The 15,887-nt window shown below is 37.9% G+C and overlaps 3 protein-coding genes across 4 annotated transcripts; all 3 read right to left on the bottom strand.

Annotated features, from left to right (window-relative positions):
- Positions 1 to 1,784: 1,784 nt before the first annotated feature.
- On the bottom strand, positions 1,785 to 3,767 carry LOC116300974 (uncharacterized). Its single transcript, XM_031709956.2, has one exon. It carries the CDS (start codon positions 3,664 to 3,666, stop codon positions 2,674 to 2,676), a length of 993 nt encoding a protein of 330 aa, XP_031565816.1. The 5' UTR covers positions 3,667 to 3,767; the 3' UTR covers positions 1,785 to 2,673.
- Positions 3,768 to 4,962: 1,195 nt separating this feature from the next.
- Positions 4,963 to 7,034, bottom strand: LOC116300959 (suppressor of cytokine signaling 6). Its single transcript, XM_031709939.2, has one exon. The coding sequence runs from the start codon at positions 6,756 to 6,758 to the stop codon at positions 5,856 to 5,858; it is 903 nt and encodes a 300-aa protein (XP_031565799.1). The 5' UTR covers positions 6,759 to 7,034; the 3' UTR covers positions 4,963 to 5,855.
- On the bottom strand, positions 6,977 to 13,219 carry LOC116300955 (somatostatin receptor type 2). Of its 2 annotated transcripts, XM_089034353.1 has the most exons (3): positions 12,201 to 13,219; positions 10,383 to 11,064; positions 6,977 to 7,046 (listed from the first exon to the last, which is right to left on the bottom strand). In XM_089034353.1, the coding sequence occupies exons 1-2, from the start codon at positions 12,608 to 12,610 to the stop codon at positions 10,404 to 10,406; spliced, it is 1,071 nt and encodes a 356-aa protein (XP_088890479.1). In that variant the 5' UTR covers positions 12,611 to 13,219; the 3' UTR covers positions 6,977 to 7,046; positions 10,383 to 10,403. The 2 variants fall into 2 exon arrangements, with proteins under 2 accessions (XP_088890479.1, XP_031565795.1); XM_031709935.2 differs by lacking the exon at positions 6,977 to 7,046 and having other exon boundaries at positions 8,407 to 11,064.
- Between the last annotated feature and the right edge of the window lie 2,668 nt (positions 13,220 to 15,887).

Raw genomic sequence — 15,887 nt, 5'->3', positions numbered from 1 at the left:
GCTGGTTGACATTTAGAAAGCCCACAAGTTCATTATTAAAATGACAATGGCGGGGAAAAGTTTTGACAGGCAGACAAGATTTCAAAACGATATATTTTCTAAAATCTTTATCGTGAAAGTGTCAAAAATACGCGTCACTGTAAAATATTAAACCTATAGCATAACGAGAAATCATAAGTTTCTAAAAGAGACAATGAACTTGGTTTCTGATGTTCACGCAACATCAAATTTATTGTCATCTAATGGCTCATGATCATTTCTCAATCTTCTTGTCTGCTCAAATTAAATAATCTTTGGCTTTCGCGATGATGGAACCCTAGGCCTATTTTAATATTCGTATCACAGGTTGAAAAAAACAATTGCGCCAGTGAACATCACTTCGTTTTATATGACAAACCGCAAATATATCTGAAAAACAGCAATTTAGGAAGAACATTTTATACGCTCAAATACGTAAGTGAGACTCGTGTTTCGCTTTGCAGAGATGTCAGCCGATTTTTGGCCGTACTTAAACAAATGACATATTAGCAGGGTTGCTGTTTCAGTTTCCTGTGTAGTCAGGAAATGATCTTCGTTTCTCTTTTGTCTGATAAAGTAGTGGAGAAAGGAACGAGGGTGACAGATGCACCTTCCCCTCCCCTGAATCAGTCATGTTTTTGTTTCATTAACTTTTATTGACGCGAAACATCGAAAATATAAGACAAATTCCATGGCGGCATAACGGAAAATTCCTGTACGATGTGACTGCACTGGTGCATGATTCTCTGTATTAAGTCAGTCCTGTGGATTGAGTGAAAAATTTCGCGCCGAAACGCGCACGCTCACGCACCTTACTTTCCCCCTCTGCCGAGCGCTCTCACAACTCTACTGTTATGATATTCCTTTGTTGTTTTCTTCATTTGTAGGTTATTCGCTGGATGTAAAATCTATTGAAATCAGTTTTAAGGTAAATTTAGTTAACGTGGGCCGGCTTAACTACCAGCGAGGTAGGGGCGATAGAGGGAGGGGTACTTCCTATCCCCTGTAAAGAAAGGAATTAAAAGAAACGTACCAACGAATATATCACGTGATTTCCAAATGGCTATTTTAGATAGCATCAAATATTCCGATTTATTATATAATTACCAATGGAATATCTATTTTTCTCTATTTCGAAAAATTGATATCTTCACACGTGAAAATAACATGTTATTTTCATGTGTGAAAATAACACCATTGCGATGGCTATTCAAAAATACACGGAAAGAATTGCCTGAAAAAGCCAAAACATACTTCATTGATAATTATATAATAAACAGAATATTACATGGGCGCTTGGAGATACGCAATTTATCTTCTCGTGTTGAAAATCTCACACTCGTTCGCTACGCTCACTCGTGAGAGATCTTTTCAACGCTCGAAGATAAATTCCGTATCTCCGCGCGCCCATGTAATATCCTCTATTTATCACATCTTTATCGTTCGATCGGAGAGCCATTTTGTCTGGGAAAGGTGCCAGACTTTTGCTCGCTATTCATGAAATAATGAGTTCATTTTTTGTTTCATTCTAACAGCATGTTTTTCTTGAACAAAAATGATTTGTTTTTACAAATTGAAAGCGGAAGAAACTTTAGAGTTATTTTATGATGCAAAGCCTGAAGCGACGATTTAATCATGGGAAACGACCAACCCGTTTTTGTCATGACCAAGAGCAAAATCAGTGATAGGCTAAGATATCTCATAAGTTAATTAGTAAAAAATGACTGACTAACTTCTCAAGTATTCTTTCACAATATCGGCATCGGTGCTGGACATTTTCCGAGTTTATTCTATTCTTCACAGTATCTTATTTGTAATTTCCTTATTTTCATTTACAAGACAAGTTACGAAAAACTAGGGGGTTTCCATGAAGATTTTATTTTGTTTTTATCGTCGGTTTTTCTTCGAAAGCTGTCCGTTTCTTCGTTGTTTTTCGTTTTTCGGATTCATCTTCCTTTATTTGCATTGCAGGTTAAGTTTTTGTTTTTTTAGGGATCGATTTTTAGTTTTAAGAAAGAAAGAAAGAAAGAAAGAAAATCAAACAAACAAACAAACAAACAAACAAAGAGATGGAGTAGGAAAGAAAGAAAGGGCGAAAAAAAGATAGAAGGAAGGGAGGGAAAAAGAAAACAGAAGAAAAAAGGAAAGAAAAATTCAAAGAAAAAAAGAGAAAGATAATTAACGACAAAACGGAAGGGAGGAAAAAAAGGAAAGAAGAAGCAGAAAAAAAAAAAAAAAACAGCGAAAGAAGAAAGAAAAATGTGGGGAATAAAAGGGAAAAACACCTTAAAAAATATAGAAGCCATCCTTGGATATGGTTTGAATCTATTGACGATCGATTTGGCGATCAAAAATTATTTATTCCTAGTTATTCAGGCTTTTAAAAAGCCCGTCTCTAAAGAGACCAAAATAATTAGAAAACAAAAGTTTCCTAAGAACTGTAGAGATTAATTGGCCTTAATAAGGAAAACGACCAGAGAATTACTCTACACTATAGGGAGTTTTTTAGTTAAAAATATATATACTAATAAAATCAACTTTTCATTTGCATTGAGAAATAAAATATTCAAATCTATGTGGAATTTATGATAAATAACAAATTTTGTTTACCACGATAACCTCAAGATAAAAAAGCAATTTTGTTTGCTTCGAAGTTTAGTCACGACATGAAACCACGTTGATAATCTTGGTTTTCGGATAGCTTTCTGTACACGTACTTCCCTCTACGTTGTCAAGACTGTCATCATCTGTAAATGCAGGATTGTCCATAGAGTATTTAATTTTGTCCTCAAAATTCGCGTAGGAAACAGACTTTATTTGATCCTTACTTTGTGTGAGTTCTTTGCTTTGTTTTGGAGGGTAGCTTTGTCTTCTCAATGATTTACGAAACGAGCTAAAAGTAAATGTTTTGAACGAAAATGTTTGTCTGGTAGCAGGTGAATCTTCACTCGAACTAGCAGTTGTCGTCTTGTCGTTCGCCATTTCACATGGTTCTTTTTCTTCCTTTAACTCATTTTCGCTTTCCTTGCACGTCCTTTCAGAGTTGGTCGTCATTTCTTCTGGAATAACAGATTCCTCTGAAGCTATTGACCTATTGTTTTCATCGATAATTAGTTTTGAACCCCTCAGTTCCACATCCTCGGCGGAGGCTGCACGAGAACAATCCTTAGACACTTCGTCTTCCCCACTCGCTTCCTTTCCATCAGACATTTCTGGAGCCCTCTCCTCGTTAATGTTCTCCCTTCTATGGCTCTTTCTTTTATCCTTACCATTGCCTATCTCATTAGGTTCTTTGTCTTGATAACAACATCGCATATTGATGTGATTTGGCGGTAATTCAGGCGATCTTCCACTACACGCTAAATGAATCATGTGAATCCATCGATGCCTTTGAAGATTTGAATCACACTTGAAATAATAATTTCCCTCACTTGTAGTCAGTCGAAATCGAAAGCTGTAATTCCTTCGTTTCAGGAGAGTACATCTTGAACACGAAGAAAGCCATATGATTTCGCAGAAGTCGAGTTCCTTACAGTCTTTGGAAACGTACAAGTAGATCTTCTCGCCGATCAATCTTGCCCAAAATTGTACCCAACGGTCTTTTAACTCTCGTTTCTTGATTAAATCGTCGTAGTAAACTTCCCCCATGGCATTCTTGACCGTGTATTCGGTTATTCAAGCAACGCATTTATAATTGAAGTCCAGTTTGTCTCGAGTAAAACAAGTAAATGTGATATCCAGCTAAGAGTTCGTCTGATATAGTACAAGGTGCTTGCGTTACGTCATGTCACGGTGCGTTATGTTTCACTTTGATCGATAAATAATTAATCACGATATATACATTGAGTGCTACCAGTTTCAAAAGGCTATAAATAATTTAACCAATCCGTCGATTATACAATAAGAATAAATTCTAAAAATATTACTTGACTTCAGCTTCAGCTTTCCCCTTCGATTTCGATATATTATTATTGGTGGGCTACCTGTGGTAGTTAAATCGAGACTCCATCTTTAGACGGCGTTATTCTGTTGGCATCTCTTTATTTCTTTATTCCCTTCCTTTCCTTCCACATTATTAAGTAAACCAAACACTACCCCCCCCCCCCCCCCCCCCCCTCCACTGGCACTCACATAACAAAATGTTGATAAACTGGTAGTTAATCTTTAATTTCTATATTTAGAATAGATATTTTAAATGATTAGTTCTTTCGCTTCTCATTTCTGTGTCTGTTTTTTTCCTTTCCTTGCCACAGGAAGCCACCATTAAATTATACCTTAAATCTTTGGAAATTTTAAAAGAAAATGGTCTGGAAATGAATCTGATGAACTGGACAGTGGTGACCTACATAACCAAGCGATGCAAGAGTATGTTAGAGTAAGGTAAGGAATAGAATAGAAATTCGAATGAAACTAAAAACAAGCGAATAAGAAGGAAACTTGAACACCGTGTACAAAAAAGTTCGTAACCATTCTTGGAGTGCATGTTACGTCATAACCGCCATCTTGGTTCACTATTCTTCGTTTGTACATGACGTCATAGCCGCCATCTTGGTTCACTATTCTTCGTTTATACATGATGTCATAGCCGCCATCTTGGTTGAATTTAACAAAAGAATTGTCAATAAAGTCTTTTGTAATATCAACCAACATGGCCGCCGTGTCTTTTGTTATTTCATTCCCTTGCGAATGATTGAAAACCAGCAATACAAAGCATTCATCATTAAGTATCTCATGTTGGATCAAGCAAGATGGCGGCTGTTTCATTATTATTTATATCTCGAGGGATTTTTTCGGTCACGTGATTGCACTCCAAGAATCCAAGATCTGACCACTGGCCTCGTTTTTATGTTCATCGACACCAGTCTCGCGCATCTTTCATAGATATAAATATGGAGGGTAGTGTAAGTATTTTTTTTCCTTAAGCACATAAAAGTACAAAGGACAAACAAAAAATGGCAATTTTAATTTTAAGAATCTAGACCCAATGGCCCTATAAAGATGTAAAAATTACAAGATATCATAAGCATTAGTTATTGATATTACATATTATATAGTTAGGATAATACGTGCGCACTGATTGGTCAAAAACTGCGTTTTATTTGTGAACGGAGCACAGTGCTGACGCCAACTGCGCGCGCGAAGTGCTCAGCTAGATTCTGCGACCATATTTCTTAGTTTCGCGTAAATGAATTCAGTACCAAAATAAAATTAGTAACTATATAATAAAACAAATAAAACAGCTTTTTCCTTGCTCCGTTCAGTAATAAAGCACTTAGGAAGCACTCACTACGGCTCGGGCTTCTCCTTACCTTCTTTCGTGCTTACGTCACTTCCTGCGTGCTTTATTACTGAACGGAGCACGGAAAAAACTGTTTTATTTGTTAACTGACTCACTACATATACACAGGACTATTACTCGTATGTGGTGTAATTTTGAGCAGTTATTAGGACATTTAGTTAGTGGTCAAGTTTAATACTCTTTAGCACTGGACCTATACATGCGAACCGCCTATATTAAGCCGACAATTTCTTCACTAACGCGTACGAATCGAGCGCAAAATAACTTTTCAAATTGCGATAACGTCTCGCTTTTACATTATCTTTTGCCCTTTCAGTTACTATTTTTAAGAGTAATTTGTCATGCACTGTTCTTTCCTTGGCATAAAGCGCAAGATGACCTCGTCAAAAAGTCTTTGAGCACACTTTTCTACTCGGGTCAAAAAAACTTAAGAATAAACTTGATTCTGTTTTGCATTAGTATGCATGCGCGTGACTACTCTTTTTTTAAACAAACTATATGAGCTGTATGTACATAGATAGGGGTATATAGATATATCTTAGATCGTATCACGAAAGTAGTTTCCATGAAGGAACTCTATTATCGGTTTAGGAAGTGGCAGTTCGTGTAGTTTGTCGCAGCGAATGTTGCTACGAATAACAAAGCGACATAGAAACTGCAAAGAAGGAACTTTGGTTATCCTCGATACAGGATATAAAAGGCGCACTGGATACCATACATCCTCTAATGTTTTTCTTCTTGAGTAGAACAAAACCCCTTTCTTAGACTTAGCTATTGCTCGTTGAAGAAGTTCGATGACAGAGTCTTTCCCTTCTTCGTTAGCCAAGCTGAATTTCTTATTTCTGCATTGAATTCTTGTGTGACAACAAGAGCCTTTGGATCTAAAACTCACGCTCAGAAGATGGCGACTGTTCGCGCTGTCTCGCACAAGGAAGCTCCCGTCCGGCAAATCTTCTAATTCTTCTTCTGCTTCTTTTGACGACATTGGTCCCCAGTACCAGCTGAAATCGGAGAGATCTTTTAACTCCTGCGCAATGGATTTTAGTGTTTTTTGAGTCCCTGGCAGAATGTGAACTCTTTGCCAATGTAACAGTTGGTATGTCTCTTTAGAATCTTGAAATCGAGTCAGAAACAAACAGGAGGATTGGTTTTCGCACTCACTATCGATACAACTATTAGTATTGGAGGTTTCACCTTCAGTTTCGAGTTGCGGTAATTTGTTTGTCACTGAGAAGCTTTCGATGGATGAAAACTCGATGTTGGAACATAGACTAGGTTGTTCGCTGCTGGTGTCGCCTGAGGAGGAGCTAATTGAATATTCTGAATCACGTCTGTAACGGTCAAAACTTCTTCCAGAATAAGGCGTACCAGAGCAAACATAACTTGCTTCGTACTGCTCCTCAAAATCCTTGGCTTTGGTCTGCGTACAACCCATTTCCATCCACCTCAGCAAGATACCAATTGTTATTTTGGAAACACTTTCTTTGTTAAAGCAAACTGAATGTCTTTAATCACAGTTCAAGTAAAAATTTCGTTATTGCTTGGCCGGGAAAAATGTCTTGACGCATACAGTTCTGTTATTTCTGTGTCTAGTTCACGCGTTCGTGTACGTGAGGCTTCTTTCTCTCGTAAGGTACGACTTTTGGGAGCCAGTGTTGACGTTATTCTTTCGTCATTTTCGGTTTTGTTGGACAACTTTCCATTGCCCATTCTTCATTACATTCTAAAACTGAAAGGGATTGTTCCTAAGAATCGAATACAAATATTTTTGTTACAGAAGTAATCTGTATCAACCAAACTATTTTTGCTCCATGATGTTTCAATCACGTTTCTTTTTTCTCGAAGAAAATTTAAAAACTCTTTCATATTTAGTTTCCACAGATTACACTAGAGATTTGGTAATTGAGGTTGGGTCAAGGCGAGAGCACCGCCATGGTGCAACATTGCGCGCAATATTTCAGACAATGTAACTGAAGTAGGATCGTTTTCGACTCTAGTAACGTTGCGTGCACCAAAACATTTCGCGCAATGTTGCACAGTGTGTACGTAGCTTAAGGAATACAAGGGATAAGATCAAAACAATTGCCCTATTTCACTATGAAGTCACTGCTCATTTGTGTGGGGGATAGAATCGCCAAATCCAATAGAAAATTCAACAAAATTTGATCCTAGCGAAACAGTTTAATCTAAAATGGCCTGGTTTTCAGATAAAATATATGTGTTAATATGTACTAAAAATATTCTGAGCGTTTGTTGGGTATTCTACTTCTCTTCGTGGAATGATACGGGTTTTAGAACAATTTTCGGTGAATTTGCGTCGATTTGACCCCCTCCGACGCCCATGATCCTCTGCGTTTAAACAATAGATTGTTTTGATGTGACGTCATAGTGAAATAGGGCAATTGCCATTCAATGCGACCACATTTAGAGGGGAGGGGTGGGATTTTTAAAATTTTTTACACAAGTGTCTTATAGAAACTAAAATTCAAATACTCCAGTTTCAAGTTCTCTGTGGCTCAGGGTTAACTTCGATTTTGTACAAATTGATAAGCTTTAGTGAAGGTCCGTGAATTTCAAAGTGTTTGTATTGTTGAAGTTGTGCATTCTCTTTACCTTGACGTTTGGTAATTGTGAATAATTATATTAGACACTATTGATTCGAGGCTAACCCTGAGTAAATGAGTCAGTAATCTAGGACCCAGTACATTGGTGATTTGGAATTCGAAAATGATCTATTTCAGAAATTAGTGTGCTGTCTGTTGATCGGATGATCCTGATGATCGTTGATTGGATCATCCCTACGCGCCTAGACCGAAAAGGATAACGGGTAAATTACACAGAACTTGCGTCATCCAAACTGCTCGCCGGTTTAAGTCTTCGCTGTATGCTCGAGGCATGGTTTTAGCAAATTAAATGGGATCGAAAACAGCAAGCTCAAGACGTGTTAGATAACATATGCGGCAGCTAGTAACTGTGAATTAATTATCCCCATGATCCTTTTCGGTCTAGGCGCGTAGGGATGAAGCCGATCAAACGACAACGTTTAGTCAAAGGACTGTATGCAAATTTTTCACTACGGACGCCCAGTATTGAAGAAATAGAAAACGCGCGCGCGTGCTGTGTGCTGTCATAAAGCACGCGGGGGTTGGCAGAACACGAGAGAAGTGTTAGGAGAAGCACGACGCGTAGCGGAGTGCTTCTGGACACTTCTCGAGTGTTCTGCCAATCCCCAAGTGCTTTATGACTGCACACATCACAGCAAGCAAGTTTTTTATTTCTTTTATAAAATACAAATTACAATAAACGTTATTTTAGATAAGAATGACGTAACGGAAATTGCGCGCGTGTGCAATGTGCTTTCATAAAGCACGCGCTCCAAAACAATCAGAACGCGACATTCATAACAGTTATTTTATAACGAGCGTTACAACTGGTCTCTGAGAGGCGGAAGGGGTAGTTACCTGCACGGAATTGGCGACATCCTTAAAACCAATCACAGAGCGCAAGATCAGAGCTTGGCACTGTCACAAGATTACTATCATGTTTGATTGATTTATCTCCAATAGTCCTTTGCGCGCGAGCTATAAATGAACTTCAGTCGCAAGGTCATGAAATGGGGCCTAAGTTCTGGATATTTTTTTCTGCCTTCCCAGTCCATCAAATTCAATTTCTTTGAAGCAAAAATGTAAGAAAATCCCAAGTGCTCTTGTGGTCTTAAGGGTCTCTTATCATAATCAAATCAAGGCTTTTACAAGATTGGTCTAATTTTCCATTTATCATTTTACATTCTCAAAATATCTTCCAAATTATGAACTTTAATCCCGCGACCAGATGGCTAAAGAATTAAAGTTGTGCCTACTTATCTTCATGTATACGTAATTCAGAAATTCGAGAATTCCAAGCACTCGATAGTTGTTATAAGAACACTCGTAATGTAGCTTAAGTCTTTATGAAATCTTTTAATAAGATCCTTGAAGACAATTCGGTCCTTTTAGCAGGGCGTCCGTCAGAATCCATATTCCTCTTATATACTTGACCCACAGGAAATATAAGAGAGCGCTAAGATCCACTGCTAATTCCACTCATGTTTATGCAAGTGTGGATTACAGCTTGCGTTTCGTTTTCGAGCTGCTTGTAAGTTTTAAAAAAATTATTCAAATCCTTCTCTTGTCGTTATCCTTCACATTAATTCATAGATATTGCCTTTGAGTCATCTTCATTTCATTTCATAGATATTGCTAGCACCAACATCATTCCTCATCGTCATCATCATTACTATCATCATCACCATGATAGTGGAAAGTGATTTAGATATATAATATTTCCCATCCATGTAACTCCATCCACTTTTGCGTCATACTTTTTACGTCATATTTACGTCACCCCGCCGTCTTCATGGGAAAAAGGGATGGTCTTTCCTTCGATTTCCTACTATTGAAATTGTAGTATCGCACTTTCAGCAGTTTTGCCACTAGAAAGAAACTTTGCTCAAGTGATATATTAGTAATAAATTAGTTTATATTTCAAGAATGCCGATGATCGTCAAGTTCCACTTTCTTTCATTTCTTTGGGTTTCAAATATCGGGATACTAAACGTTTTGGCAAAAAATGATGGTGTAGCCACGTGATCAGAATCCTCAGTAATGAATAGTGAATAGCAAATTAAAGCGCTTAAAAAGTATCAACATTATTCGTATGATCAAGTGGCAGTTTTTTTTGTTTTTTTTTTTGTTCATTTCCTCACAAATTCCATCTATCATCCAACATAGACTCTTTCTGAGTTGGATAAAAAGATTGCATTGTAGCAAATTAAAGCGTTTAAAAAGTATCAACATTATTCGTATATATCATTTGTGGCAGTTTTTTTTATTTTATTCCGTTGGATAAAAAGATTGCATTGTGATCCAAGCTTTGGTACAAACAACACCATATAAGGCATGATGAACCAAATATTTTTTGTACTGAAGCTAGACCACAATGAATCAATTTCGCTATTTCTAAGGTCTATGGCGGAGAATGATCATGTGACTAGTTCCCGCACATATAGAATATTTTGTCGTATTACCTGACAGTGACAATAGCGGGCTTAGGATCGATTGACTCGTGCGACCAGTGGTAATGGAGTCATAGCTTCAAGTCTTACTCCAGGAGAAGGAACACCAACGTTCAATTCGGCATGGACTCCTGCGATAGCTCTTCCCCGGCATAGGATATACCTCAGCTTGTCCCTGAACTCCTTGCTGACGGCGCTGTACATTATGGGGTTGAGGCAGCTATTAGCCGTCATCAGTAACCGAGTGAACTCGTGTGCAGGGTAGATAGACGGCAGGGCTTCTGTGTTATCTCGATCGAATATAACCATGGTGAGGATGATAAAATGGGGAATAATGCACAGAGAGTAAACAGCCACAAGACCACTCAACACTTTGATAGTCTTCCTGTTTTGTCTCGTGCGGTGGCTCAGGGTTGTCTGAACACGCTTGCTGTTGCGGTATCTACGCCGTTTGTTTTGTCGGTTCAAGCTGATTGCTATGGCAACGTAACAGACGGTGATACAGCTGAGTGGAAGCACACATCCTGGAACAAGACAGCTGAGGGTGAATGTTACCTGGAAGGCTAATGTACTCGGCCACCAGTTTGGATCGTTCTGACACTTGCCAGTAGAAGTGATGTAGAGCGAATCAATGAATGGTACAAGTGATAGTACGGCGTAGATCCAGATAACGATGATGATTGTCTTGGTGAATCTGATTGGAAATCATTTATAGGTGAGGAAAATGAAGACGGTCGGTCGGTCAGTAAATCGGTCGGTTAGTCGGTCAATCAGTCAATCAATCAGTCGGTCAATCAGTCGCTCAGTCGTTAGGTCGGTCAGTCGATCGATCGATCGATCGTTCGTTCGGTCAGTCGTTTGGTTGTTCAGTCGATCGATCAGTCATTCAGCCAGTTGGCCATTTATTCATTCATTCACTCATTTATTTGCTTCATTACCTTCCATAATCAATTCATTTATCGATTTAACTAAAGCTGATTGTTTGACTAAATTAACTTATTTTTAACTCTTTCTTTTTCTTATTTTCAATTCTTATTTTTAATTTCTCGACAACTCATAAACCAATTATATAAAATAATAAAATAACGGTGAAAAATATAAATGAAATATAATCAAATTAAAAATGAATAAATTAGGACTGATAAAACTGATTCGCAAAACAAGCTAAGATAAGGAACACAATATTAGACTAAATCGTTTGCGTAACACGTACAAAGATCATATCAACCTCTTCCTGTGACAGTCTCTACAAAATAAGAACCGCAAAAAAATACATATTATTTGTACCCACTATTTAAATGGACATCTAACGAAAATTATTTTAGTTTTCTGATAAAAATTAAGATACATATAGCTAGAGAGATGCCGTCCCCTTCTCTCTTTCTCTCTCTCTCTCTCTCTCTCTGTAATCAAACTAGCAACCAAGCTGCTCCTACGTATTGTCAATATTTGACTTCGCGATATGAATTGTAATCATTTTGGAGTAAAAAATGCGTCTTTTCATTCATTCATTCATTCACTCATCCATCCATCCATCCATCCTTCCATCCTTCCATCCTTCCATCCTTCCATCCTTCCATCCATCCATCCATCCATCCATCCATCCATCCATCCATCCATCCATCCATCCATCCATCCATCCATCCATCCATCCATCCCTTCGCCATTCATTTGATCATTGATCTGTTCGTTCTTTTGTTCGTTTATTCATTCGTTTGTTTTTTCACTACATCATTTATACATCCATTCATTAGCATTAACCCCTCTTTATCAATACAAAGCAAATCTACATTTCTCTCAGTAAAATACGAAGCGTGAACTACTACTAACCTGGCGCTCAAAGGTTTTTTCACCGGGTAGACAATAGAACGATGTCTCTCGATACTAATCGCAGCTAACGTCGTTCCAGACACAGTAACAAACGCGTAGTTCAAAGTGTTTACGAACTTGCACATCACCAAACCAAATATCCAGACGTCTTGCTCAAGATAAGCGAAGTCAAACGGGATGAACATCACTAAAACAATTAGGTCTGAGATAGCAAGATTCAGGATGAAGTAGCGAACCGATGGTCGAAAATCCCGACGACGATTTTGTAAAATCACGAAGGCTACAAGAAGATTTCCAAAGATTCCTAGCGCCAACACTAAAGGATAAAGACCAAGACGCATTACACGAAATGTGAAATCCATGGAATTTTGTATTAAGGTTTCGTTGCTCGAATTCATTGGTAAAGACATTTTTTCTTCCTCGTCGCTCGCCCGCAACTTCGAAGTCAATGCCACCGGCTTTCCTGTGCGTTGGACGAAGTATTTCACTCGGTATTCAATCGGCCTGTGATTGGTCAATCAAATACTAAGAATTTCTCAGTATGGGAGCGCTAAATGAAAGCCTTTGAGTATATCTATACTTGCATGTCCGTCGAATTGTCTACTTCCAACTAAGATTCACTTCCTCAAAACATGTAATCACAATTACCATTGCGGTAGGATAGCTCAGTGGTATGGCATCCAAACTATACCCTCCGTAGCTCGGTAACGAGGACAATAATGGACCATCCACCCATCAGTTAGCTAGACACTACCATGACAGATTAAGAGGCTTAAGACGTGAATAAAGATAGACACATTTGTCTTGTGACGATCTTTGAGGCATGCATAAATACCGTGCCCCTTATAGCGAGTGAGATCGGCGTTCTTAGCGTATTTGGATAGTCATGAACACCAACTAAATGGTAATCGTAGACAAAAGCTTCCGTCCAATTAGATCCACCACACTGATAATCCTCAAATATATCTGATCTTGTGTTTTCTATTATCGTCCTCGTTTTTCTGGCAATGAATGTATTGAGTATTGATCCCCAAGGGATTGTTTTAAAGCCATATAGATGGGATAGTGTTAATACTTGGTCGGGATCGACTTGGAAAAGAGATCCTATATTAGCTGGATAGATTACTGCAGAGGAAAAAAATAAGTGCAATTCTTTTGAACAATTTTGTGTGTTTTTTTTTTTATGCACAGACATTATGAGTGAGCGTCTGAAAGAAAAGACAATCTGTTTTGAACCATTTTTTATTAGTATGATGGCAAGCATTAATAAAGCCGTGAAAGGGAGGTTAATCGAGAAATCCCTTCCAGTGATAATAAGATGACATAAGAGTTATTCCAGAAACAAAGATGGGACAATTTTATTCAGTTGATTTTTAATCAAATCAGCAATGAATTCAGTTTCAATTGTTTATCCTTTCATCAGAGCGAGTTTTACTAAAAGTGCTTCTCACTAAAGAAAAACTTTATTCCCTTATTTTGAGCTTTGAATCGAACCGAAATGAAAGTTTTAATCACTTGTCGCTTGGAGAGCACCCCCAAGGCAGTTGAATCATATCAAACAGCTCATATAGATTATCTCGCTCTAAAAGCTTCCTGAGACAAGCAAATAACAAAAAGCTAGCATAGGACACAAATCTGAAGCGATAGGAAAATAAGCGCTCCGTAAAGTGTTGTAGAAATATTGTCTTGCTTTTCTCTTTATAAGCCAGTAAAGAAACGTTAAAGTCCACAATGAAAGACGTAAACGTTTTCGAAGCGTAGCTCCTTCATAAAAAGCTTGGTATATTGGTACAACCATAGGCAATGAGTGTAAAGCCGCATTCGTTTTGGTATCTTGCCAGTATTGCTTGGTTTAAACCTCGACTGGTAAAGAGAGTTGGCTTAAAACTCAATGAAAAATTCGTTTGATTCTCCAGTAAATGAGAACCCTTCTTTCTCACTACACCACCTCTCCTAAGCGACCACTTCCCCTTGCAACCTATCGCACTGAGAGACTATATGTCTTGTGCATATCTGGTAAGGGATTCCTTTTTTTTGTTGTTGTTGTTGCTTTATTGCAACAGACTGCCTCTGCTGAGTCTTTCTCCTAAACCACCATCTTATATACGACAGTGATTCAGTTTAATGCGTACGGTAGACCGTCAGTTTTCTTCAGGGTAGACAACCCACATGTCATATTCCGACCATCTCTTGTAGGCGAACGTATCTCGTTTACCGACATCTCTACTTAGACTTCCGTACCTCATATATCAATCACTTCGTGTAGATCTCTTCAGTTGCATTAACGCCGACCATCTCTTGTAGATGACCGTACCTCTATTTAAACGGTCGTACCTCATATATCAATCACTTCGTGTAGATCTCTTCAGTTGCATTTACGCCGACCATCTCTTGTAGATGACCGTATCTCTATTTAAACGGTCGTACCTCATATATCAATCACTTCGTGTAGATCTCTTCAGTTGCATTAACGCCGACCATCTCTCGTAGATGACCGTACCTCTATTTAAACGGTCGTACCTCATATATCAATCACTTCGTGTAGATCTCTTCAGTTGTATTACGCCGACCATGTCTTGTAGATGACCGTATCTCTACTTAAACGGTCGTATCTGATATACCGGCCATTTCCTGTAGATTACCAGCCACATCTCCTGTATATCTCCATCCTCATAAACCGGTATCTTTTCGACTCTATCCAACCATTTCTTAAAGACCGAACGTACGTATGTCGAACATCTCGCGAAGCGGCCTATACTTTCTATATTAAAATTTACTGCACAATTTCATCGTTAACTTGGGCACACTCCTTTAGAATATTTCTAGAACTCAACAACATTCTCTCATTCCATATGGCCAAGTTGTCGCGAAGCACTTAACCCTACGAATCAGCGAAAGCTTTCTTTAGTTCTAGGTGCACATGTTGGTATGTATCCGGCCACAGATATTATCTAGATCTGAAGGAAAACACTCAAATCCGTTTTGACTTTCCTATGTTGATAAAACCTGTCTGGGCTTCACTCTAGGATGTTTGAAACACTTTAAAATAAATTAAAACCTGTTTGTTTGCTTTATGCACTATTTTTCAAATAGAGCCTCGAGTCATTCTCTTTAGTACTATTTCCATATTCACCAGTGACGCTAGAGAAGCCAACAATGAAAAATGGATGCAACTTAACTGAACTGAAGAATCTTATACGCTTTTCTATGATAATTTATTAACCACTTGTTTTGTCTCTTTAGCACTATAAAAATACATTTAAAAAATAACTCGCACTTTGCAAGGATGTAGCTTTTCATTCGTCATCGAAAAACTCCATTAATTTTGAAGCTCAACACAATATAGTTTTTGTGCAACTCGGAATAAGGAAAAAGTAAGGTTAAATGTTGTTTGAAACGTGGCCGGAAACCTTTAAAATTTTAGATAGTCGCCATGATGCCTGGTATATATATTGTGCACAGATATTTAAAAGAAGAGATAACTAGCTAAAAACTAGCGTGAGCTGCGTCGGTGTTTCTAATGAAACAGTAATGATAGAAAGGTAAATTATGCACCGTGAAAAAATGAAAAAACGCCAGTACGTTTTTTTCATCTTTTCACGGTGTAAAATTTACCCTTTTATCATTACTTTTAGATATTTAAAAGGTTAAGATCAGACCATTCCAATAAAACAAATATTGATATTA

This window comes from Actinia tenebrosa, unplaced genomic scaffold, assembly GCF_029948245.1.
Source record: "Actinia tenebrosa isolate PJP-AT-01 unplaced genomic scaffold, QUT_ActTen_1.0 PGA_scaffold2__45_contigs__length_23673736, whole genome shotgun sequence".
Classification (NCBI taxonomy): domain Eukaryota; kingdom Metazoa; phylum Cnidaria; class Anthozoa; order Actiniaria; family Actiniidae; genus Actinia; species Actinia tenebrosa.
Note: the sequence above shows the minus strand (reverse complement) of the source record. Positions and strands in the feature narration are given on the sequence as shown.